Raw genomic sequence first — 26,307 nt, 5'->3', positions numbered from 1 at the left:
AGGGCAGGACTGAGGGTGGTGAAGACTGAGTGTTTGAGCTGAGGGTGTTCTGCTCAGTCAGTGCCACTGTTCTGTGGTGAGATGTGAGTGATAGGGTGTGATTGTACTGACATGAATACTGGGCTGGTAGAGCACGAGGGCACAGAAGGGGACCAACCACATGCAGCAGTGCTCCCAGGTGAGCAGGCGTTCCCCAGGCAGCTGGGACACTGCTGTAATGGCCTTAGGATGAGAGGTAATGGCCTTAAGCTGTGCCAAGGAAAGTTCAGGTTGAATACTAGAAAAAACTTCTCAGAAAGAGTGGTGAGGCACTGGCACAGGCTGCCCAGGGAGGCGGTGGAGTCACTGTCCGTGGAGGTGTTCAAGAAATGTGGAGATGTAGCACTGAGGGACATGGCCAGTGGGCATGGTGGGATGGGTAGATGGTTGAACTAGATGACCTTAGTGGTCTTTTCCAACCTTAATTATTCCATGATCGTATGATTTCACACCTGAGGTCAGTTCAGAGGCCCTATCAGCCCATTCCTTTTCTTCTGGCAGTGGATGCCTAGGGCAGAGCAGGGAGATCTCTGGGGATGTGTTAGAATATTGTGCCACCCAGCAATTTGCCCGTTGGGCTTGTGGAGTCTACCATCAGGAGTCACTGACTGGAAGAACTTTGCTTGTCTTTCTTCTATGAATACATCCAGTAATTTTGTGAACTCTTTTAGCACATCTAGTCTCAGAGAGGGAAATAAGGGAAAGTGAAGTCCAGGTCGATAGGACATGGCTGCCTGGCCTCAGCCCGCAGCCTGAGGCACGGTGTCAACCTCCAGGCCATCTCACTCTCCTCAGGGCGAACTTGTGCTGACCTAACTTGCTCCTCAGCAGGCACCATTCACCCAGTCAGTCATTAATTTTTCAAGTGTGACATGAGGTTTCAGATTTAAAAGAAAAACAGGGCTGGTCCCCCAGCATGGGAGTTTTTGTGTGAGCCCCAAGCTGACAGAAGAGGAGACGTTTCTGCAGATCATGGAAACAGTTATGACAAGCACATTTGCTGCACCTTCTGGTGGTATAACTGATGGTGAGGAAAAATAGGAACACGAGGATTTCTGATTAGCTGGGTAAATAGCCAAGTTGCCTAATTGGATTCCTCCAGGCAGCTGCTATCCTTAGCAAGAAACATGACTATTATTCTATAATGGCACAAGCTTGGAAATCCTGCCAAATACATGACCCCTATTTTTCACTCCTCTGAGCAAAATATTTGTGGTTTTTCCAAGATGTGTCTGTCTATCAGACAGCGTTTAAAAACATATCTGACTGACTGAGTGAGTTTACTGAGCTCCCAAAAAAAGGCAGGAGTAAGTCCTCAGGATGCTCTGATTAGAAAAGGAACTCCTGTCCTGACAGGTAGTAACAGGAGAGTGTCATGCTCTGAGCAGCACTAGAATGACGTACATTTAACCAAACTGGATGATTTTCCACTTGGGAAGTGATGTTCACTATTTACTGAATTAATATTAATCACCGGACCAGCACTGCCAAGAGTTACTACCTGGTTCTTAGGGTTTTCAAGGAAGTCAGAGAGCAGCCTGTGCTTTTGTTCAAGTGGTAGTCTATAAACACTGCCTGTTACCTTTCATACAAAGTGCTCATCAAGGTTTATGTGAAGGAGGCAGCCTTTGTAGGACTCGGTAAACTTTACCACTGTGAGTGACAGAGATGCTTTTAAAGCAGATGAGAAGCTCTGCATTTTTATAAGTCTCTGGACCAAGATTGTGGAGAGAGATTTACTATTAGGGGCATGTAATCTACAAATTAATTAAATTCTAAGCATGTGAATGGAGCATCATAATATTTTATACAAGCTATATTTAATTAGACTTAGAGTGTACAAGCATTGCTGTTAAGTTATGACTTGCACATATTTTGCAACATTGAAAAGCTATTACAAATGATTTGACAATTTTTGCTGCAGGACATAATGTCCATCATGGCTGATATTGGTCAAATGGGATTAGCCCTTTCAAATGCTCTAATTTTGGATGTAATTTCTCTGGTATAATTATCCTGCCTATCCGGGCTCTAAAACCTTAACACTTAAGTTATGCACAGTGCTCAAAATCACCAACCACTGCAAGCATTGTGGGACACAGATCTGAATGAATTACTCCTATGCACTGCCTGCTTATATCATCAGTATAAAACAGAGAAAACAGTTGTGCTCTTTTTTGTTTATTAATTCTGATATGTAATCATGAAGTCTAATCTTCACTCTACAGTGATCCATTTAATCACAATTAATTCTTGTTACTTAAAAATCTTCATGGCATCTCTGATCTTTCTAATCTGTCATGAACACTGCCTTTAAGGAGACTCAAAATTCACTCCTCAATTACAAAGCTCTTCAGAGGCAAGTGACATCATGCAAAAATTGTTTGTAAATAACAGAGCTGAAATAAGAAGTTCAAGTAAATGATCTAGGTTACAGTAACTATTTCTAAGCCTCATATTCCAGCTTGAGCACCAAATGTAAGGCAGAGATACTTAAAGAACGAATGTCCTCTGGATGGTGGGCAGAAGGAGCAGTTATGTTCAATAAAAGTTAGTCAGACAGTAACACCTGTTCACACTGGTACTTCCATTCTTTTTCTACAGAAAAAAAAAAAAAAACCCAAAAAACCCACCAGAATTTCTGAATACATTCATTCTTATACATTTTCCCTCTTCAGATGTAATTCATAAATGCATCTAAATTTTCCAGAGGGATTTTTTTCCTCAGTATAATTCTAATACAATGCCAGGCGTATCACAGGCACTTAAAGAGCCCTCCATTCCTAATAACTTCTAATGCAGGCAGGAAACACTCAAAGGCTACAAAAGAGGGTATCTTCAGCTAAGGATGGGAGCTAGGTCCCTTGCTACAGAACAAATGGTAGAAGTAGACCAGCTCTGCCTTACTTTGAGGTAAGCTCAAGGCTAACTTGGGCAAGAGCAAGGCACTGACCTTTCTTCCAGCAAACCCACACGTACTGTGTCTCCATGGGGCACTGCAGTGAGAGGGCATGAGTCTGGTCATAGGGTAACACCTCAGTGCCAGAGGCAGTGGGAGACCAAGGAAAGACCTGAAAATAGTGTCGATGGGCCTGATTCTCTGAAAATGGCTCACATCTGTGGAAAACTTGAAAACAGATAGGATTTGAAGCTTATTGTTGGTGGCACTGTGAAAAGAGATTCTGTGTCACACTGGGAAGCCCTCATGCAGAAGGAGAAACGGGGAATCTGGAGTAAAGAGGGAGAGAAACAGGAAGGCCCAGAAGAGCGGTTTTATGGAAAATTTTGAAAGATTGGGCCATGAACTTGACAAAGAGGATGAAGGTGAAGAAGTGAAAGGATTTAGTGTGTTTTTTTGGAGAACTGAAGCAAGGAATCAATTTTAGCTGTGACATTTTGAGGGAAGGCAAGGTGAACATCAAGAGGGCCAGAACAGAGAAGGTCACGAAGACTGAGGATGTAGCTATCAGCCCTTAGTGAGGGAAAAAATAATAATGAATATTTGTGTGTGGCACTGCAGAGAGAATTTCAGTGGGCTTAAATGACAGCATCAGCCTGGAAAGAAGAAGAAGGATGGTGAGAATGCTGGAAATAAAACTGAGGTTGTGTGCTGCCTGGATGTGGAAGATAATAGTTTTACCAACTACAGTCAAACAAGATAGGTGTGTGAGGTAAGATAAGGGGTCACTTGTAGCTATAGCTGCATAGTTAAATGAAGTCATTTGACATTGCGGTCGTGGAGAAGTCTCCACAACCTCCCTACAGAGAAAGGATGCAGATATTTCTGAAAAAGGTACAGACAGAGATGCAGACCCCAGGACACTCGAGGTATTGTCCAGAAGCTGGCATTGCTCAGGAGGAACAGTTCGGAAGACGTTCCTACATCAAAACATGTGAGGAAAGAAGAGCAGAAAATAAAGAGTATGAAGGACAGATAGGAAAGGTGCAGGGAGTAGGAAAAGTTGGGATAGTTTTTAGTGGCATCTCTGAATAGCCATCCTGCTGTAGCTTCCTGTATGAGTACTCTTTCTCCTTTCAGCAATGAAATCTCAACAGCATTTGAGAGCTTTGGGGTATTTGCCCCCAGGGTTCAGTAGGTCAGGGGTGCACATGCACAGATCCATGTAGGGTGTAATATGTGCTCTGTAGACCCATGTTGCATCGCTTACCCATCCCTTGACTATGTGCCTGGGATGTGTCAGAGTCAGACACTTCAGGACCTGTGGACATGTGTGTGTACAGGAGAATCCAATCCCTCCTCTGCTGTCTTAGAGCGTGACTTTCCCACATGTCTGAGCAGAAGCAAATTTTACAGACTAAAGGGATTGTGTGCTGGATATTGCACATACAACAGATCGACACACATCTGCTGCCAGCAAGGAACAGTTTGACCCACTGGTTTTTGGGTGGTTGGGTTTATCATGTCCTTCAGTCAGGCGCACAGACTTTGTTCTACAGAGATCATACAGTATTCAGCTGGAGGTGAGTACACTCCCCACAGAGATGTGCTATTGATAGGGAGATGTAATGACTTAGATGAAATCATTACTTATCCTTCCAGTAAGTCATGTCCTGATTTAGTAACAAATTCCATTTGTAGATCATATTGTCTCTGGTGAGTCTGCTTTAGAGAGCAGTGCAAACAAATTAAACAAAGTTTTGATATGCTTTTATCAAAGATTTGTCCCTGGTGTCCTTTGATTTACTTCTTAAGTTCTCCTCTGGCACGGACTGGATGGAAGCAATATTTTCTCCCCTTCAAAGCCGATCTGAGCTCAAGCACCTCTGAGAATATATGAGCTCTGCTTTCAGAGCTGGCTTCAGGCATTCTGGAGAATGACTGCGCTCCCCTTAACATACAATAGGCTGAAGATAACTGTATGTCTCCCTTTCAGTCAAACTGCTTTTTTTCTGCATTTCCTTGGCATCCAGATGGTGGTGCTCTTTCTGGCCTGAGCCACTGCCAAAATCAGAACAACCTGCTGCCTTTTCTCACTGGTTGATACAGGGAGTCACAGAAGTGAATGTTCTCCTTGCCTTCAAACATCTTCCCCTCTCTAGTGAAGACCAAACTCATGCACAGATCTCACTTACAGGGAAAAATTCTTGCATTTTTCTATTTTTGTAGTTGCATTACTACAGAGGTTGGAGATGGGAAAAACCTTTTAATTACCCTACACATCGCTCAAAGTCTGTTGAAGTTGGTTGTCTATATCAGGAAGTATGGTTTCCAGTGAACATACAGAGAAGTGTGGAAAGGGAAAAGAACACCCTGTTCCAATGGAAGTAGCATGCAGTCTTTGTCTCTAGTTTTCCAGAAGAGCATTTTCTGCTGAAAGTGCTGTAACTAAGAGGTCTCATGGTGCTAACATGATTGCCAGTGGGACTACAAAATGGAAATATATTTTGAGACTATATTTTTTAAGACTATATTTGCCCAAGGAGGTTGTAGATGCCCCATCGCTGGAGGCATTCAAGACCAGGCTGGATGTGGCTCTGGGCAGCCTGGTCTGGTGGTTGGCAACCCTGCACATAGCAGGGGGGTTGAAACTCGATGATCACTGTGGTCCGTTTCAACCCAGTCCATTCTATGATTCTATTATTCGATGAATGCAACCCCCATGACAGCAGATGACTTCTGATCATTTGGCCAGATGTGGTGAGAGGTTCAGCTCTGGTTCCTATGTCCTGTGGTTCCTATAGGACTGACAGCATCCACCTGGCACAGGAATACCTGTGGCAGGACAAGCTTTGGAGCTGCAGGCATCAGCACAGCCAAGCCATGTGGACTTCAGATGTGAACCCAACCAAATTGTCTTTTATAGCGAGCGTGGGACAGGACCCTGCCCTTCTCTATAAACTACCTCAAGATCTTTGTACCACTATAGATCATCATGTCTTGTAGCCATTGGCCATAGGAAAAGGTGGGCATTCTGTGGACTCATGATGCAGAAAAGTTGTCCAGCCCTAATGATAGAGTGTAACAGTGCTTTGCTGCCTGAAGGAAGGTTTGAGGTCAGCTGAGCTTTACGCTGTCACTGATAAAGACCCTGCAATTTTCACACATCAGGCAGCTGGATAAGGCTTTGGGCAAGGAAGACGTAGGTATTCCACAGGGAAAATTTTGCTTTCCTAGCTGTCCCATATGCTTTTGGGAGCAATTTGGTCTGTGGCATCCAGCCAGCAAACCACTTAGACAGGAGCACCTCTTTATCCATGGATCATTCTGCTGAATTCGTTATGGCTCCTTACGTTCTTCCAGGAATGAATGTGCTTCACTGAGCTGAGTCCACCCTTTCTCTCATCCCCATGTAAAGCTCCGTCATGTCCCTTGAAACCATATTAGTATATTGGATAGGCTAAGATACTGACCAGGACTGTGCTGCTTGCTTTAGGCATAGCCACATTTTCAAAAATGAATGAGCAGAGCCGAGTTTAGCTTCAAGTTAAAAAGTAGCATTCTTTTTTTTAAGCTGTGAAGAATATGAAAATCAGGAAAAGGGGAGCTGTGCCTGTGCCCATGTACTCTTCCTTACTCCATGACTTGTGCTCACACAGGACTGGCAATGCTGTTGATATTGCTACAATGCAGATAAGAGCAGAGGAGGACAGGACGAGTTACCCTTTTTATTATTACTGGATCCCAGACCCTCAAAGGTGAGGGAGCAGCAGCCTGAACAAGCATGACCAGATGGATCAAGTGGAAATGTTGGGACAGAAGATCTTGTGGAGATGACAGAAGCCAACATAAATTCCAAGCAGAAAATGACTGCCAGGGGTTAGGGAAAGACATAAGAAATGTCCCGCTCAAAGCAAGCCTAGGTCCATGGTAAAGAGAATATCTAAACACACAGAACAGAGAAAGAAAAAAAGTAGGCAGGAGAGCTGCACAGCTAATGGTCACTGCTGCTGTTGGACACAGAAGGGAGCAGGGAAATGGTGTTGACATTCACTGTGGGGAGCTGTGTCTCTGCCTGGGAAGCCCAGAAAGTGTTGTGGGAAACCCCAGTGTATGTGTTTCTTTTACTGAAAGGTAATGGAGAGAGATGCTGGGAGCTAGACTCCTAATTTGATGTGGGCAGAGCTGCATACAGCTGAAGGTTGAATGAAATCATAGGGGGCAATTCTGATCAATGATGATATTCTGGGAATGACTTTCAGAGGAGTTAGGCTTCACATAAGGGATAAAACTGTGCTGCAGATAATAAAGAAAAACTATTCCTGTCATTTGCTCAGAATGATATAACTGGAGAAGATAACTGTACTGAGCACCTTGTGAAGGATGGGTTTTCTGAGGCTTGAAGGGAAACCAACCAAGGCAACAGGGTTTGCAGAAGAAGATGTGAGTGTGTGTTCTGGTGGGACTGGGGTATAATTCACTTGTGATTCTAAGTTGGAAACACCAGAAAAAGGGAGATACATTACCTATTACCTTCTGGTCTAAGGAGATGGCTGTCAAACACATGGATTATAGGTGTGAATAGGCAGAAGCATTGCATGCATTAGCAGTTATCTGCCTGGCACTGGTGCCTAAGAGTCAGCTGGTGGGAGCAATCCTGTAATGGGAGGCAAGGGCTGAGAGGAGGCAGTGGCAATCAGGGGGAACTAGCCCAGTTCAGCTAAAGTGTATTTTGAACCAAGAGAAGACTAGGGGAAGAAAATGAGAAGAAAAATGTTTATCTGAGTGCTATGGGAGGAGGGAGTATTTCTTGTCACAGGGGCACTGCGCAGCAAGACTTGAAGAGCTGCAGTGACTTCTTGGCTGGCAGTAGTAAGGGTCTACAGTGCTCCTGCATCGGTGTTGTAGCTGAGCTTCACAATCAGACTGCTTGTGGGAGCTCACCCAGGAAAGGGAGGCAGTGCAATCACAAAACAGCTATTGAGTCCTTGTTTTTCTGCAACACATCCCCAGCATTAACTGCATTTGAAAATACAGCTTCCAGGCCTCTTTTACAATTGTTTCAAAAAATAATCTTACCTCTGTAGAGTCTTATCTTGTGTGCTCTGCTTTTTCCCTAGGTTTTAGTTCACCATTGATGTTAATTAGGACTTCCTTAGCCTTGTTAGTCTGATGTTTTCCTCTGTTACTGAGGATAGAGAAGGTGACCTTGCTCACTAGGTGGATTTTCTCAGCTCTGACAGTCTAATCATTAGCGTCTTAAAGAATAGAGGTAGAGATCTTACGGGAGAAAATTGAGATAAACTATAAAAACATCACATAGACGGCTGTCAGTGTCATTTGCCACAGCTCCAATAATTCAAAAATAGATATATTTCTGGAAAGTCATTCTGTTCCCACACAACACCTGCTGTAACTCCACATGTTATAGTATAGTGTACAATGGAGTGAAGTGATGGTTTTCTGGCATGATAAGAAAACAAAGCAAATGCCTACGAGTGTAGCCTGATAGCAAGCAGCTGAACTGGGCACACTGAGAAAAATAACTGACATTTTATTATGCAGAAAAGTGGAACAGTGACCAGTGTACTGACCTCCAGTGATCTGGTTTCACATTATAACTTACAGTACAGTGAAAGCTATTTTGGTGGCTTTACTGTACTCTCCACCAATGCAGACATGAAATTATAAAAACACTGAAAAAATTAAGTTGAAAGGGATTTCTAGAGGTCAGGCCAGTGTAATCTGTTCAAGGAAAGTCCAACTATAGCAGGTTACTTAGGGTTGTGTTCAGTCAAGTTCTGAGTATCTCCAAGAATGGGGATGACACTACCTTGCTGGGTAACCTGGTCAGTATTTGATCATATTCATCATAAAAACACAGTGCACTGAAAATATGAGTGGCAATCCTGGGTGAACAGGAATCCAGACAAGGAATAACTGAGTTCTGCCTCTCACTACAAGACAGCACCAGAACACTCACATGAATAAAAGTATCTCAAGACACTGGTGTTACCTTCATAAGTGTTATAAACACTAAGATTAAAAGAAATATATAAACACGGGAGAATATAATCTTTAGAATCACAGAATCATGGAATGGTTTGGGTTGGAAGGGACCTTGAAGGCCACCCAGTTCCAGCCCCTTGTTGTGGGCTGGTTGCCACCCACTGGACCAGGTTGCCCAAAGCCCCATCCAACCTGGCCGTGAGTGCCTCCAGGGATGGGGTATCAGTAACTTCTCTTTGTCCATAGCAGTTTTTTTTTAAGAATACTGTGAAAATATAACATCCGTCATTCCAGTGTGGTACTTGTCTCGTGAAGTAAGATATTTTATAACAGAAGAGCTGTGACAAAGCATTCTCATTGCAAAGGCACAGATGTGCGAGGCAGAGCTGTATGCAGCAGGCAGCTGCACCAGTATCAGGCTTGAATTTTGGAGAAAGCAAACCAGGAGCTTCTGCTTCTCAGCGATAAGCACAGGAGCAATGTCGATACTGTTTCTGATCCATTTGGACTGAAAACTTAAATAATTCTGCAGCACGTTTCTGAACAGCCATAACCAATCAGGCCCTGATCCTTGCAGGTGTTTCTTAACGTTACTCAAGAATAACATACACGGCTTGCAGATTTGCCACTAAGCAGTTGCCACAAGCTACTGAAAAAGACAAATTATTACTATAAAAAAAAACAAAAACCAAAGCTGGGAATATAAAAATCAAATGAATGCTTAAACGTTGCTGAACATGCTGCCTAACATCAGAAACACGAGACAACAGCAGAAAGCCATGCAACGTATTTTGGCAGAAGCGCGCAAACACTCCACAGCTCGTCCCTTGGATGCCATGCTCACACTTACATTAGTCTGTGTCATACTACCTTAACTTGTTTTAAGCATTTCCATCATCTGTGAGGTAGGGAGGGAAAAACAGAACAGTTAAAGTATAATCAAATGATATTATGCACATCGTAGTATGATTTGTAAACAGCATTATTTGCTACAGTGGGGAGACTGGGGGTCATCCAGGTTTCTGCTGCTATTTAACCAGTTAAGGAACTTTCTGAGAGGCAGGAGTAATTCAGCGGGTTACTGAGGAGGTGGATGAAAAGGTAGGATTAACAGAGGAGAAGCAGTGACAGAACTTAAACACAAAACAGCAAAGTAATCCTAAGGTCTATTGTGTGTTGCTCATTTTTTTTGCTATCGTGTCAGAATCAAAACTCTGGGTAACGTCTTTTGATCAGTGGGCAATTTGAGGCACTATGTTAACCATGCCACTTCAGAAGTCTTTGAATAAAGGTATAAAGTTAAAAAAAAAAATCACAATTCAGAACCATGGAACAATTATTGAGATGAAAGTTAAAGACACATCAGTTACTCTGTCAGTAAATACAGATCTACAGAATTTTGTCTTCCGGATGAGAAGTTAAAGTAATAAAAGTACACTATCTGACTCATGGTGCACTGTTTGTCATTTCTGATTGTACTTCCAAAAACAATTGGCACTGTCCCAAAGAACCCAACCTACCTGATGTGCACAATGGCTTAGATCTGAAGGGCGGCTGTGCCTTGTGCTTTTAATTATGCACCCATGGAAGTACACTCTGATGAGGTCCTGCACACCTGATGCCCTGAGGAAGCCAACAGGGAACCTGAAGATACTTCAGGACTCAGAGGAGCATACCTTCAGTCACATACTCAGGTAAGTTCTTGTGAGTTTACAGCAATTTACACAGCCTTTTGTGCCCAGTGAGGAAACACACTGAAAGTCACCTACAAGGTAGAGGATTTACATTAAGAAAAGAGTGTGTGCCTGCATGTCTGGATACTACACTGCTGTACATCTGAAAATCTCTAACAAGCATGGGAGAAAGAAAAGAGGCTCTCCTGTGGGAACAGCAGAGCAATCAATTGGGCTTAACTTCTGCTGTTCCAGAGGGGCCTCAAAGGAGATGCTAAAATAGAGTCTCAGATCTTAAAGCAATCATTTATTAACTAAACACAGCCCGGTGGTTCCAATATCACCCCAAGATTGTTTGGAAAATAATTTAAGAATTTCAAACTGGACTTGATGTATGAATCACAAATAGACAACAAAAAATCAGACGTTTTCTAGCTGTTTCTAATGTAGAAAGAACTGTAAAATACACCGGTGAAGTTAGAAACAATAGCTGGAAGTATCTAAATGGAATGGTTAAACAACTGACACAGCCTTGGTGGAAATAATATTAACTTTTCTAAAGCTTCACAGCAGGCTGTAAGAATTTTATTTTTTTAAAACAAATCAGCAGGATTTCTGTCTTTCTTGGAAGCTGTGACTGTATGTATACTGGCACTGGACTGCCTCCTAGAACAAGGAGTTGGATTGGCTCCTATCTCTATTTGGGCAATGAAAGACAGAACAGAGACATGGAAGGATACACTCACTGGCTGAGTACTGAGGTATAAAGCAAAGCATCTATCTCATCTATTATACTGAAAAAAAAAAAAAGAGAGGGAAAATACTCTGGCCAATAAATGCTTTATAAAATGATTTTCAGCATTTTACTTTCACTGCTGTGTTAGTTTGCTCCTTCTGCACTGTGAGACCAACATGGAAGCATTTGTAGGCAGGTAATTGCACTTGGCTGGCTGCCTCCTTCCTAATCATCCTGGCCAGGTGGAGCTGATGTTTGGTGCAAGTTGGATGGCAGCTGTTACAAATCAGCAGCACCACAATGATTTGGTATATTGGGAAATGTCCTAGGAAAACCCAGAACCTATTCAAGCATGCATTGATGAAGGCCCCATCCTCCCTGTGCCCTGCCTTTCCCCAGACACGTGCGCTTTCCCCAGGAACCCAAGGATGTTCCTGCTCCTCTTTCTGCCCCCTGGGACACACCAGCTGTCCAGCCACACAATCCTATCTGTGACCACTATGGAGCAGGCCAAGGGGAGCCCAGACATTTATTGCCTAGGCTCAGGTTCACCATCCTTGTGGAGATGAAGGCTTAGTTATCTCCCAGTCAGCACAAATACATGCAAGGGGAGCCATTGGGTCCATTCCAGCCTCAGGAACTTCCAGCACACGCTTCCAGCCCCAGGCAGCTTCTCTCAGCAGGACACATTCCTGCCAACACTTTAATCAGGCTGAAGAACATTTCCCCTCTGTATGTACATAAGCAGCACATAGCGATACTAAGAATCATTTCTTTCCCTCAACTGACTTGCTTTGCTCAGATGGTAAAACTCTTGTCCTCCTTTTATCTCCTTCTTGGAGTTGGACTCAATGATCCTCACAGGTCCCTTCCAACTTGGGATATTCTGTGATTCTATAAGTAATATACTTCTCACTGTGCCACAATTCCTGCATCAGCCTATATCCCCAAATACCAGATTTTATGCAGTTAAGTGTATATGCTTGGTGACTGTCTCCTATGCAAACCCAGTCATAGGAACAATCCAGCATCTAGTGAACTGGGAAGACCAGTCCCGTTCTCTTTTCTTAGGTAAACCAGGATAATGTACATGAGATACTGGCAGGCCTGAGGTCATCTAGGGATATGCCCACGCTCATGTTCTGATTGGGATCAAGAGTATACTTCTGAGGTGAATTTCCCATCAACTATGCTTGTTTCAGCTGATAACTGGCTGATAACCACAGGAGCAAGAAGGAGGTTGGCTGAAATAATGACCTCCCTGCACCGTGCTGCTGGTGCAGACATGGGACCTCAAGCACGAGCTGCTCGCCCCACAGCGCTACTGCTAACACGGACACTGCCTGGGAGAATCCTGCTGGCTTGATTGATCTTATTTAAGTCAATGCAGTTGTTTGTGTGAATAAAGTAGACAGATCTGGCCCTAAGTGGCATTTACGCTACCCTATTATTTGGTGTACAAAGAGACGGTGGTAAATATTTTGTTACTATTGTGAATTCAGAAAAAATCTATTACAGTCACAGAAGAAAGTCCATACTTACACTGGCATTACCAATTTTAGCATTTGACTGTTTTTATTTGGATATGTAAAGTAGCCTTACTCTGGAGCAAGTGTAAGGAGAATCATTTGTCTTTTGGGATCGTTGAATATAGAGCTAGAGGAAGAAATAATCAATTCTGTTATAATCCCTTTCTTCTCAACTATCAAATTTTGCAGGTTACAAATCTGTATTGCTCTTTACATATTCTTTTAACTTTGTTAATGGTGACAGTAAAATTCTCCATGATGTATATAACAAGTAATAATTTGCATCTAGAAATACTGATGATGTCTTGCCCATGGCAACAAACACGTTTTAATACAACAGTAAAACGTGCCATGTCTTCCTAATTAGTCTCCATTGATTAAACATGCAGATTATTCACAAAAAGCCTGACACAACTGAAAGGAAGGATAACTAATGGAATGGTTGTATTCCCAGAATCACATGCAATTCATCTTTACTAAGCTATCTGAGCCCCTATAATCTTGAAGTATTTATGAAATAATAGGGGGAAAGCTTTAGGTCAAGCATATTTGGTATAAAATATGTTTTTTAATTTGTTTCTTAAGATGAAATTCTATTCTTGACAGAAAAAGAGAGAGTTCAATGTGTTAAAGCCACAGACATTTTGCAGTAAGACATAAGAAACATAGAACGCTACTGGAAGCAATCTTTACAATGCTGAGATTTTGTTCCATATAATTAAACATCTCAGTTCAGCCACAGAAACCTGTATCAACCTCGCCTGCCCTATTTCACACATCATAGCAATTAGAGAAGCACATATATATTTAGACAAAGACTTCATGGCAGGAGCTGGTGATATAGTGACTCAGCAAGGCATCATCAGAAGGTATTAGCGGCACTCAGGCTTTGTACACGCCTGGGAGGGCCAGACCTGTCAGATTAATACATGGGACTATTTTTGTATCACCCAGAAAGTTCCTGCCATACATCAAACTGCACTGGCTGCTTATTTTAGATGACAGCAATTCATACATTTTTCTCGAACAATAAAATCTTTAGCGTTTTTTTGGTTATGCACATCTCCTACAATGAATCTTTCCTTTGAAGCATTTTGCAGAGGAAAGGTTTCTAAATGGAGAGCAACAGAGACATTTTCATCAGACATTTCCAACGTACGAGTGAATTAACCACCCACGCACCAAAGGCAGGCAGCAGCTATGCTCACATGCTGATGTGGTACCAGGGAGTATGCTGGGCGCATACTTAGGGATGGACCAACATCTGGATGAGTGCCCTGCTCTGCTGTGCCCTGTTGGGGCTCGGCCCCACGCTGTGCCTCTTGGAGGAGTTTGGGCTCTTCAGCTGCTTGCAAAAGGAGCACAAATAACCTGGCATTGGGATGAGGCCCTTTGGTAGTAACAGAATAATGCTACTTGCTCTTAGCTTCAGATTTGATCAACAGCTTTGTTTTTATCCTCCATCATTTCTTTTCTTGATAATTCTTGAGAACTCTTTTAATTTCTATAAGCATTTTCCCTTTAAATTAGCTTTAAAAACGGCTGTAGCCATTATAAAGTCTGTAAATGCAGAATAATTAAATCTTGCTCCCTTTTCCTTCACTGCCTCTCTCTGTCTGCAGTGAAAGATCTTCTTCCCCGCTCACAGCCCCAGCACATCCCTGACAAAGCCCAGTTCTCCTCCCTCTCCATTTCCACACTCCAACAGGGACATCATCCTCCATCTCTTCCTCCTGCACTTCCACCACAATCTTTCCAAACCTGAGAACTGTTTTTTTTTTTTTTTTTTACTTTTCCTGTTCATTTCTTCTCATTGCAATGGCAATCTCATCCTTCTTCCCAACCACTTTGTTTTTATTCTTGAAAACAACTTGCCTGAAAACTGGTGTTTTGCTGCAGGTGTTGTTGTTGATGTTGGGTCATATGAATGGGTCATGCGATCCTGACTTGAGCAGCTTGGTGCTCAAGACAGGCTGTGCTCTGTCTTAATTGCCTGTAAACTTGCCTGTGGTATTGGAGGGTTAGCCTAAAGCTGAGTACTTCACCTCCTGCCTCCTTCCACATCCCTGCACTGGTGGGTCAGATCCCAGCTATGAACATGTGAAGCAATGGGAGACACCAGAGAGGTCTCAGTTGCTTCTTCATGGGTAGAATCAAGGACTTCAAACAACTTTGAGAGAGAGAATGGAAATTGCCACAGAAGCCAGGTAATTTCACCAAAAATCATTAATGTTCAGCTTTCACAATGTGTTCCTTGAGTAGGTCTCAGAAGGGTATTGTTACAGAGATCAGTTATTAACTCTAACAGTACAGTGAAGTCATTTGGAGAAAGTGACACTGGAGCCATAAATAAAATAGAAGTGAGCTTTTCTGAGTCAGAGGCTGACTCTTAGCCCTCTTAGTGCCTTATGCCTTGATGCCACTGGATGTCTGTCTCCCCTTTCCCATTGCCCTTCTGAGGTTCCATATCAGCTGCCCAACCTTGCTCACCAAAGCACTTACCAAAATGCCTTAATTGGAGTACACTCCCAGGTCACACTTGGTAAAACTTAGCTGTGTCTGCACATTGCTAAATGAGGATGGATTAACTGCATGCTTAAAAGCTTTGCTGGACGGACAGCTGCACTCTAAAGCCAGACCAACCTTCATTGCTTGAGCCTGGAGAGAGAAGGAAAAGGTGTTTTTCTCCTTCTCACACACTGCCTGAGAAAAGAGTGGACAGGAGAAGCTCTGACTCTGTTTCTGCATCAGAGCAGGTAGTACACAGCTGTTAGTGGTGCAGGCAGTGAAGTGTGAGGCTCTGAGCACCTGCCCACGTCCCAGAACACCCCCAGAGAGCTGCCAGTAAGGTTGGCTGACAAGTGCACCATATAGCACTGGGTCTGCCATGATTTTAATACAAACATTTGGAGAAAAGGACTCCCTGTTGGGAAAAAAAATCTCATAAAAATATCCGACATTTTTTGTGCAGGTAGTTATTAATAGTATCATAAAATCACAGAATCATTAAGGTCGGAAAAGACCTCTAAGATCATCTAATCAAACCATCCATCTACCACTAGTACTGTCCTCCAAAACATATTTTTAAGTACCACATCTACCCTTTCCTTAAGCACTTCCAGAGACGGTGTCTCTACCTCCTCCCTGGGCAGCCTGTTCCAATACCTCACCATTCTTTCTGAGAAGGAATACCCAATCTGAACCTCCCCTGGTGCAAATTGAGTCCATTCTCTCTGAGTAGTAGTATAGTAGTAGTAGTATAGTCTGAGTAGTAGTACACTAAGATAATTAGTAATAATAATAATAATTACTGGTATAAAAAGTATCGTCCTTTTAATGAGAAATGGGTATTAGTAATGCTTTTATTTAAGCAGCTCTTTTATGTGCAAAACATGTCAGGGACGGTGTCTAAGCCATGCAATGCAGGGGTGCTGGAGCTCCCACTACCTCAGCTACTAAACAGCCTTTGGAATAAAAGAACCACAGTGTGTCTGTTCATATAGGAACATAGAATAAATAAAACTTCTGATAAAACAGAAGACTGCATTTCTTACATCTTTTTTTCTGACCAAATCTTATTTCCAGAGAAACAACAAAGTTTAGACTTAATCTGTTTAATCACACCTTCTATTTTTATCCCTTTGTGTTGTTATCATCAGTGTGCAATACTTAAAAAATCTGTCCTCAAATTTCTTTCTCCGTTCACATGCATTATTTTTGTTTCTGAGTGATATGGTTTATCCTTACATAGTAAACTCACCTGTGGTACTGGGGACAAAGATCTCTCTGCTGAAACATTACAGATAACAGGAACTTCAATATTTATCTCTATGGCAGTTGGGTCAGGTCCCTTTTAGATCCTTTCCCTTTTAAGCTGTAGCTTTTGTTTCAGGTCTCCCTGGACTCCCAGTATCGCTCACTGCAGTGTGAGCACAGGGTCTCACTGCTGGAGCTGAAACAACCATTGGTTTTATTTTTAGTTCAGCAGCAAAACCAGAGGAAAAAAAAAAAAAAAAAGCTTTCTATCAGCCTTCTGGAATGAAATCCTGAAAATTTCAGATCAGCAAAACAACATGATTTGAGGGACAAGTTATAAAAGTAGAGGAAAAAAGCCTGGCAGCACAAAGTGGGGAAGTCAGATGGCAGCTATTCTTCCCTGACCTGGTACTCAAAGGAAGAAGCATTCACTGAGGTCAAAGACACGCTCTGCTCCATGCAGGGATTTGAGCCAAGGCTTTTCTTTTACTGAAGATGTTCCCTAACTCCAGCCAGAGGTCGCCTGAAATAAGATGTTCTCCAGCTCTCCTGTGGCGGCTATTTTACTTTTCATTGCAACAGCACAAACTCTCAGCAGTCGCAAGGGAAAGAGCACGTGTTAACAGTGACTGCAGTCTGGCGGGTAAGGTACCGCTGGGTTCGTGCCTGGTGGTGACGACTACTGCAGCCCCTATTAAACCACAGGGAAAGAATACATTTGGGGCAGTTTTCACCGTGTTTTCTGGCAGTGTGATGGATTAACGGGGACCTTCCCGAAGGGTGGACAGTGATGGGTCCTGTTTCGTGGAGAAGGGGAGGGCTGGAGCCCCATGTCCTGAACAATCAGCAGCACGCCTGGCAGAGAAGAGGGAAGCAAATACCAAGGTCCACATTATCAGATAAAACTATGCTAAATTTGACCCAAATCCATAAATAATTGTGTTATGACCCCACGTGGGATTTTTAATTAATAAAATTAAGAAAAACAAATGCTACTGTTAAACACTGCTCACTATTTCTGAACATCACATGCATTGAAATTACCACTTTCTGTGACATCCTATAGCCACACACAGGAGGGCTGCTGGTGAATACTGCTCTACCAGCATGGGGGTCAAGACAACATCACAATCTCAATTGCATCCCTATGATCTCCTCACCCCTCTTTGAGCCTGCCCAAACCTGAAGGACCTGCACACTGATGCTATGTCACAAATCCCACTATTTTAGGTTGGGAATTTCTGAGGCTGCATGTCAGCTCCATTGCACACATTATTATTTCTATATCTAAATCTTCTTTAAATATTGAGCAAGTTCTCTTCATAGCTGAGCAGTCACTCCAGCAAGTGTGGAGGTTGATTTACAGTTTGTACTTCGTACACTTTCTGTAGCAGAGCATAAAAATGAAAGGCTTACATCAAATTCATTCATACGTGAACACATTCAAGAATGAATTAATTTTAAAGCACTTACACAATATATAATGATTCTATGTCATACCTTACAAATCTATAAAGTAATTTATTATATAAAGTCTGCTTTAGAAGATGGCTGCAGTAGAACAGATATGAGGGCAATTTAGATCAAAAATATCCTGGTGCTGTATTCCCCCAGATATCTGCAATTCAGATCTGATCAGAATCATGAGTAATCAGTTTCTATACAGGGAAAGGCTCTCATTACAATACCCACTTGCAAAAACAGGTTATTCTAGGACAAATTAAGTTTTCTAACCATCATTGTGCAGCACACTAGATAAAGTGTGAGATTCAGATCTCAAATGAATCTAAATCAGGAATCATGGATATGTAGGACTAGAATAAACTCATTTAGATGAGTATTGGATAAATGTCATGTGTAACTTCAATATCAGAGCCATTATAATTAACTTGAAGAGAGTTTCCACCCCATCCATGAGATACTACGACCATGGTCCTTCTCTTCTGACCTGCACAGCCCACAGACGGCGCCTGTGCAGAGGATGAGCATCTTCTCTGCACCATCTGAGCATGGATCTCTTGGTGTCCCATCCAACGCCTTGTGTTTCTGGGGACCACCAGCTTCCTTCCACTTTCTTCAGCAGGATCTGGGAACTGCGAACACTTCTGAGCCCCAGCCACTCAAAGCAATATTGTGCTTGTAAATTCCCCCATGCTGAGCACTTGCCATTAGCAAATCACAGAATCATGGAGCGGTTTGAGATGGAAGAGACCTCTGAAGATCATCTAGTCCAACTCCTCTGCAACGAACAGGGACACTTACAGCTCAGAGCCCCATCCAGCCTGATCTTGAATGTTTCCAAGGATGGGGCATCCACCACCTTTCTGGGCAATCTGTGCCAGTGCCTCACCAACCTTACTGCAAAAAAAAAACATTTTCCTGGGGTAGGCAATCATCAAAAATGTTCAGAGACAAGTAGTGACGCAGACTCAACCCTAGGCTGATCAGCTACATCTTGCCTGAAGTTGCAGGCTGGCACAGGCAGGACGGAGTGCTGAGCATAACGAACTGGCAGCCAACTGGTGTCACAGCTCCTGCTCCCTCGCACCTGTGTTTTTTCAGGGAGCAGTCTTGCTGTCTCTTCAAGCAGCAATTTCATATACTGACAGTACAAGGAGTAAAATATACAGCATTGGCTGAGAATTTCTGCCATGCTCGTCTTCCCAGCACTCATCCAGCTTGGCTTGCACGAGGCATTGGGGTAGCTGACTCTCTAATTCAGACACAGTGCAATCCCTCATCTTCTCAAGAGAAAAAAAGACATAATTGAATTGAGGTGGCTTCTAAAAGGTGCATATTTCATAGGCAAAACTGGAACATAATGCTTTCATAAAATCCATCACCAAAGTATAATCTGTGCACAGAAGACTGAAGGAAAATGCTGTTCTTCACTACAGCCAATGTCTGACTGTTCCTACTTCTCACATCAGAGGGAGAAAGGCCTAGCTTAAGCTCCCCATACTGTGAATTCTGAGTTAGTTATAAAAAGTGGCATAACAAAAGTCAGCAGGCAACAGCCTGCACAGCCACGGTGACCTGGGGAGAAACCCCGGTGACGGAGTGCCAGAACCCTCCCTGCGGACACACCAGTCATGCAGGATGGAACAGCTGCTCCTCCATCAGGTTTCTCAAAAGCAATTAAGGGTATTGGATGCTTTCAAACTGAAATTGATTTTGTTGGACGTTTTCTTTATGGAAGCCTGTTCAAACTGCATCCCCCAAGTGCCAAAGGTCCTTAGGAACAGGTTGATCGTTGCCAGCCTTCTTGCAGCCCACAGCTGCCATGTTGCTGGTATGTGTGAAGGAGGAAAAGCCCTTCTTGCTCCAGCAGCAATGGATGAAGAAGAAAGAGCTGTTAGTCTGAAACACTGAAACGGAACAGGAGGCAGATTTCAAAGGAACCTGAAAAAAACTGGCATCCAGTTCAGTGGGAATGCCTCAGGTCCAGACTTCACCTATTTCTGTACAGAAAGCAAGCTAATGCTGCAACTTGCACAACTGCTTTAAACAAAAGAACTCCTAAAAGGAGATTTGTTATCAGAAGGTGATTGCCTGCAGCTGGGAAGCAGGAAGAAGCAGTGGGGTGCAGGAGGAGTCCCACTCTGCTCCTCTCAGCTGCTGCCCAGCGGCAGCTCTATTGAGGTGCATTCCGCTGTGCGCTTTGCTGAGCGTTTTGCACACTCCCCTTTGTGGTTGCTTATACATACCCATAGCCTTAATCATTTGGGCTGGAGTCCTCTGTGACTTCTTCCTGCCTCTGGTTGCATTTTTTTTCTTTAAAGTTTCAGTGTAACAGTATAACAGTTCAGCAGTTTTTGAGAATCTGTATGATTGCCTAAGGAGTTCCTGACTTTGAGAAAAGACAAAACTCATCAGTTTTACTGAGATTGTCACAGTAGTACTCAAATATTCAATAAAGGGTGTTTGGATGGAGTTTTTCTGATTTGTGATTGTGAAAACTAACCATAAAGATCTTGATAATTACATGTAAGTGTAGACATAGCCTACCATTGCACTACTATGGGGATCCAGAGTGCTGTGGGGCTGTTTGTGCCCAATCATGTCAAGATGATGTATCATCCACTTAGCAGGGTCTAAGCTGCCCCATCAAACATTCACAAACCAGGAAATAATAAGCAGCAGTCTGCAGTGTAAGGGAGAGACAGGTGCCTAAACATGGGATCCAGGAAAGTCAGTGCAACGCAGCAGGACCATCTATGCCTGAAGATAGAAAACAAAAAGCATGGAACACATTGGAAACATAAGCTTGTTGAGCTCTGCACAAAATGCAGAGGAAGTACTCTGGCCTTTCGTGGCTGCTGGAGAGCTGCTTCTGCCTGAGAGCATTTCTGTGCAAACTTGCTGCTTCCTACCCCTCTATTCTGGGAAGGTGGTTATTGTAAGTCTTCCCTTTTGTAGTATAAAGGCTCAGGGAAACCTCATCACAGTATTCCAGTACTTGAATGGTGACTACAAAGAGAACAGAAGCTCTCTTCAGAAAGAGTCACATGCCATCCAGAGGGACCTTGGCAAGCTTGAGAGCTGGGCTCATGTGAACTTCATGAAATTAACCAAGGCCAAGTGCATGGTCCTGCAACCTGGGTCAGGGAAATCCCAAACATGAATACAGGCTGCACAGTGAGTGGATTGAAGGCAGGCCTGCAGAGAAGGACTTAGTGGTGTTGATGGACAAAAAGCTTGCATGAGCCAGCAGTGCGCAATCGCAGCCCTGAAGGCCAGCAGTATCCTGGGCTTTATCAACAGAGGGGTGGCCAGCAGGAAGAGGGAGGTGATTGTCCCCCTCTGTCTGCCCTCATCAGGCCCCATCTGGAGTACTGCATCCAGGTTTGGGGCCCCCAGCACAGGAAAGATGTGGAGCTGTTGGACTGGGACCAGAGGAGGTCCACGATGATGCTCAGAGGGCTGCAGCACCTCTCCTATGAAGACAGGCTGAGAGAGATGGGTTTGTTTAGCTTGGAGAAGTGAGGACCCTGAGGAGACCTCACTGCAGCCTTCAAATATTTACAAGGGCATACAGGAAAGCTGGAGGACTCTTTATCAGAGAGTGTAGTGGTAGGACAAAGTGTAATGTTTTTAAACTAAGAGAAGAGACATTCAGATTAGATATAGGGAAGAAATTCTTTACTCAGAGGGTGGTGCACTGGCACAGAGAAGCTGTGGGTGCTCCATCTCTGAAAGTGCTCAAGTCCAGGTTGGATGGGGCACTGGGCAGCCTGATCTAGCGGAGGTGTCCCTGCCTAAGACAAGAGGATTGGAACTAATCATCTTTAAGGTCCTTTCCAAAGAAGCCATTCTCTGATTCCATGGAGAAGATGAGGGATGGTGGATACAAGTTGGAAGATGTTTTGTCTTGATAGAAAATATTTTTTTTACAGTTAGAACAATCTCTGGAACAGCCTCCCCAGGGACATGGTAAAATCCTCATCACTGGAGACTCTAGCCAAATTTGCTTTCTTTGGCCATGTAGATCTTCAGGTTAATAGCGCACTGTCTGCAACTTCAGGTAGGAGTGAAAGCTCCTTGGATATTGCCAAGTATCTCTCCCATGCCTAAGTAAAAATCTGCTACAGGTAGATCCTTGCTGTGTGTGGATAAGGTAATAATCATCAAGCAAATGCCTATGTTTGTACAGAAACATGCTTATTAACAAATTACATTTGTTTCTCAGTGTTAGCACTGTCATAACTTTCTTGGTGAATTGAAGTGGAGGTGTTTCTCTCTCTGGAACTGACTCTTTAATTGCACCACTAATGAGGTAAGTAGAGTACCAGGGTAAATAAATACACACAGTGGTTGCTACTGTTATGGCTGGAGATCGCCTCCACCTGCTGAGCTAACACAGTAATATTAAAGGCTGCAGGGTAGATAAACATTTTGCTATTGCCTCAGCTTCCAAATTAGCTTGCAAAAATATGGATTTATGTAATTAAAAAAGAATTTCAAGTTGTCTGACTTCATATTGCAGGGCATAACATTACCACTGTGTAGGTTTTAAAAACCCCATATGAAACAAAGATTACGAACTATTAAAAACTAAGTTCTCTGAGCACAACTTGATGATAAGCCACCATTATCAAACAGGTGTGTCTAGTAGGGGCAGGCAGAGATTGCTTCTAGGCCTAAAACTATTCATTAGCAGTAGATGCTACAGTAGGTCATGGATGATAAAATCTGTAGCTTACAGAAGAAATGTAAGTATGTAAACATGTAAAATAACAAAGAGAATGTAGCCATATGATCTGCCACTTGGTGATCTGGGTATGCTGTCTTTAAAAACAGCCAAACACAAAGTTAATCTCCAAGAGAGGGGATATAATGGCTGCTCTTTTTAGGTGCTATTTTTCCTGAAAGGATCAAGAGGACAAACAACAAGAGGATGAAAGCTCAAGCCCTATTGTAGCTGAGAAGGCTAATGAGACCTTGGGTGGATAGATATAGGTTGCTGGACAGAGGCAGCAGCTGGCTATCCTCTCCCTGGCAGTGTTAAGGCTAACGCGCATGCGTAGCTTATAGCCTTAGTACTTGTGTTTCATTTAGCATGCTGAAAAACTGGGAGAGACACAGAGAACTGCAAAAGTGGGCCAAGGACTGGAGAAGGTACCTAATGGGGAGAGAGAGATTTAGAAAGTACAATTTGTCTAGCTTATCAAAAAGAAGATTGAAAGATCTTGATTACAGTGAATAACTATCTTTATAGGAAGAAAAGAGCCCTTTAATCTAATGGGGAAGGATGAATGGCTGAAAGCTGAAATGAGATACATCTGAAGAGGAAATTAGGCAAAACATGTTAATAGTAAGGGTTGGAAACAAGCTGCTGAGGGAAGGCATCTGCAGTGCTTGAGGAAGATGGCATGATGATTTTTAAGATGGATAACTTTCACATATATGTGCTAGGCCTCAGCCTACCCCAAGACAGACAAAGCTAGGTAAGATTTAAAGAGCAATGATAAGCCCAGTTGTTTCAGTCAGCCCCCAGCTCTGTGGTCCCATATGAGCTGTTTGGAGCTGCTGGGTCTGTGCAGGGAGAAGGGGACCCTGGTTTCTCTCCCATTGCAGCAGGATAGTTGAACTGGGATTTACCCCTATAAGCTTGTCTGGCTGTTCCTTAGACCTTTCTCCAAAATGCCTGCCATCACAGTGAGCCCTTTGCTCATTTTTCTGTCTGAAGCTCAATGCTTTTTTTAAACTGAAATACATTTCCTCCCCCTGCCCTTCTCATCATCTCCCCATGTTCCACAGACATAAACAATTATTTTTTTCCCAAGCATAACAACAACATCCTTCAAATGCCTATTAGAGAGCTTCACCCTCGTTTAGGTGGTGAGCTCAGCTGTGCACACACTTTCCATGAGCAGTACTTGCAGCCAGAACAGCCATGCTGCACTGCGGCTGTGCTCTTGCATCTGGCAAATGATTCCTAATACAATTATAATGTTTTCAATCTGCAGCAGGATTGAACTCAATGGAACTAAGATGCTCAAAATAAGATGGCTATGATGTAACCTGCAGTAAACCCAGAATCCCCATCTTCTTTGAAACTAGCTGTAGCTATTTTTTATTCTTTCATGCTGTCAGTCTCATGGCAAAATGCTGGCAAATAGTAATTCCCACACTTGGCACTGCAACAGGAAGGGAACTGCATCATGGAGTGATGTTTCAGGCTTTAATAATTTTCTTTGATAAAATGCATCTTTTTAGTGAGAGAAAAGCTAAGCTGGAAATAAGCAGAGAATTCTAATATCCCAGCATGATGCTTCTAGACTTTTTCATGACGGTGATTCCCTTACTCAAAAAAACTGTCAAAGTCTCCATATGCTTACTGTAGAAGGAAAAGTGAAAATCTGAATGCTATGAGGGTATGGGGATGGAGCAGCCCCTGGAGAAGACAGGAATGTGGTCTCTAGTTCGATTTGCAGTGCCTTGTGTTATCCTAAATTGCATTTCTGGGAACCTTCAGCATCTCAGCCCTTTGAGAAATTTCCTTCCAAATCGTGAGAGGTTCCCAGTGATCTCTGCTGGTAAAGTGCAGATTACCCATGGATACTCAACAGGTAATTGTCTGGTCTCATGATGATATAGCAAGAAATCCAAAAGTCCCCTCTACTCCCCAGCATATGCTCTTTCCCTTAGGACCCCTCATGTACTGTCTGTATTTTCCAGGGAAAGCAGCAGCTGTAGCTGCTCCTGGGATACAAAGGCATAGGTAGCTGAGTTACAAAGGACAAAGTTGTTCCCTGAGCAGTGCCACCCACTGGCGGTTAAGCTCAGAAATATTCACTAGTTATCTTTCTTAAAGGAAATAGAGAAGGCTATCAGACAATAAAGCTAACGATTTAGTGATACATTTTCAAAAGGATGAAGAATGAGTTATTTGACTGAAAACTGAACGGCTTAATTGCAGCTCCTCCAGCAAGCCTCTACCTGTTTGGTCATGGTAAAATACGTTGACTTTCCTATAACAGTCCTAATTAACAAATCAGAAGTAAAGGGCAAATTATACCCAAACGGCACATTTCTAGGCAATTAAAAGCATAGCATTCGATCTGGTAGAGATGTATAAGGAGCGGCTGAGGTCCCCGGGTTTGCTCAGCCCAGAGCAGAAGAGCTGAGGGGAGGCCTCATGGCGGGCGCAGCTCCTCACAGGGAGCGGAGGGGCAGCGCTGAGCTCTGCTCTGTGTGACAGCGACAGGGCCCGAGGGAACGGCATGGAGCTGTGTCAGGGGAGGGGCGGGAAAAGGGGTTAGGGAAAGGGTCTGCGTCAGAGGGCGGTGGGCACAGAACAGGCTGCCCGGGGCAGTGGGCATGGCACTGAGCTGTTGGAGTTCAAGGAGCGTTTGGATAATGCTCTCAGATACAGGGTTTGAATTTTGATTGGCCCTTTGTGGAGCCAGAAGCTGGACTCAATGATCCTTGTGGGTTCGTTCCAACAGAGGATATTCTATAATTCTATGAACCTTTAAATCATCTGATCTAACAACAATTAAACAAGGCCTGGCTTACATGTACAATAAGGAAATCAATAGAAAGATCAGGATAAAATACCTGAAATTGTCAAAGAGAAATAGAGAAGTGGAAATTAACAACTTTTTTTTTTTTTTAATTTAAAAAAAAACGTTTTCATAGCCAAGAGATTTCCCGGGCAACTACTCCACAATAAAGAAGAGGAAAGCAAAACTTATGAAGACATTAATCAAGATACAAGTGAAAAGAAAATGAGGTGCTTTGGGGCATAGAGATGACAGGACATGTATCTATGGCAATAAAGGATGATAGAAATCATACGAAGGGGAATAAAACAAAGACTACATGTGGAAAAGGATGCAAGTGCTGCAGAACACCTACTCTGACAATATAGTCTCTTGCTATTACTAAAAGAGAAAATCAATAAACTGTGTAGGAAGAAAAGCTTATTAAATGATTGACTGTCCAACTGGATACTCCTGTTGGCAAATACATTGCTCTGTGTGATAGATGGTCACCGGGGTCAAGAGGTCATTCTCTGAAGTGATCAGGCTTCATAAAACATAGATTTGCAAGCAACAGAGGCAGTGGCGACCTGGTGGAGTTACTGCTTTCACGTTGGTTTTTTTTTTGCACAGACACCAGCAGCATCACAGTGAGCTCATTTACTGCACAGTGGAAGTG

The 26,307-nt window shown here is 43.1% G+C and overlaps 1 protein-coding gene across 3 annotated transcripts in view; it reads right to left on the bottom strand.

Annotated features, from left to right (window-relative positions):
- Nucleotides 1–26,307, bottom strand: part of LHFPL3 (lipoma HMGIC fusion partner-like 3) — a 235,540-nt gene that overhangs the window by 22,806 nt on the left and 186,427 nt on the right. The window contains exon 3 of one of the 3 annotated variants that reach the window (XM_015275770.4): nt 9,798–9,845. The exons of 1 other annotated variant lie outside the window; for it this stretch is intronic. In XM_015275770.4, the coding sequence (XP_015131256.1) occupies nt 9,829–9,845 (17 nt within the window). In that variant the 3' untranslated portion in view covers nt 9,798–9,828. The remainder of the gene's footprint in view (nt 1–9,797; nt 9,846–26,307) is intronic. One more of the 3 variants, XM_015275771.4, reaches the window with a different exon arrangement.

Source organism: Gallus gallus, chromosome 1, assembly GCF_016699485.2.
Source record: "Gallus gallus isolate bGalGal1 chromosome 1, bGalGal1.mat.broiler.GRCg7b, whole genome shotgun sequence".
Lineage (NCBI taxonomy): Eukaryota > Metazoa > Chordata > Aves > Galliformes > Phasianidae > Gallus > Gallus gallus.
The sequence above is the reverse complement of the archived record's forward strand: the minus strand, read 5'-3'. Positions and strand labels throughout refer to the sequence as shown.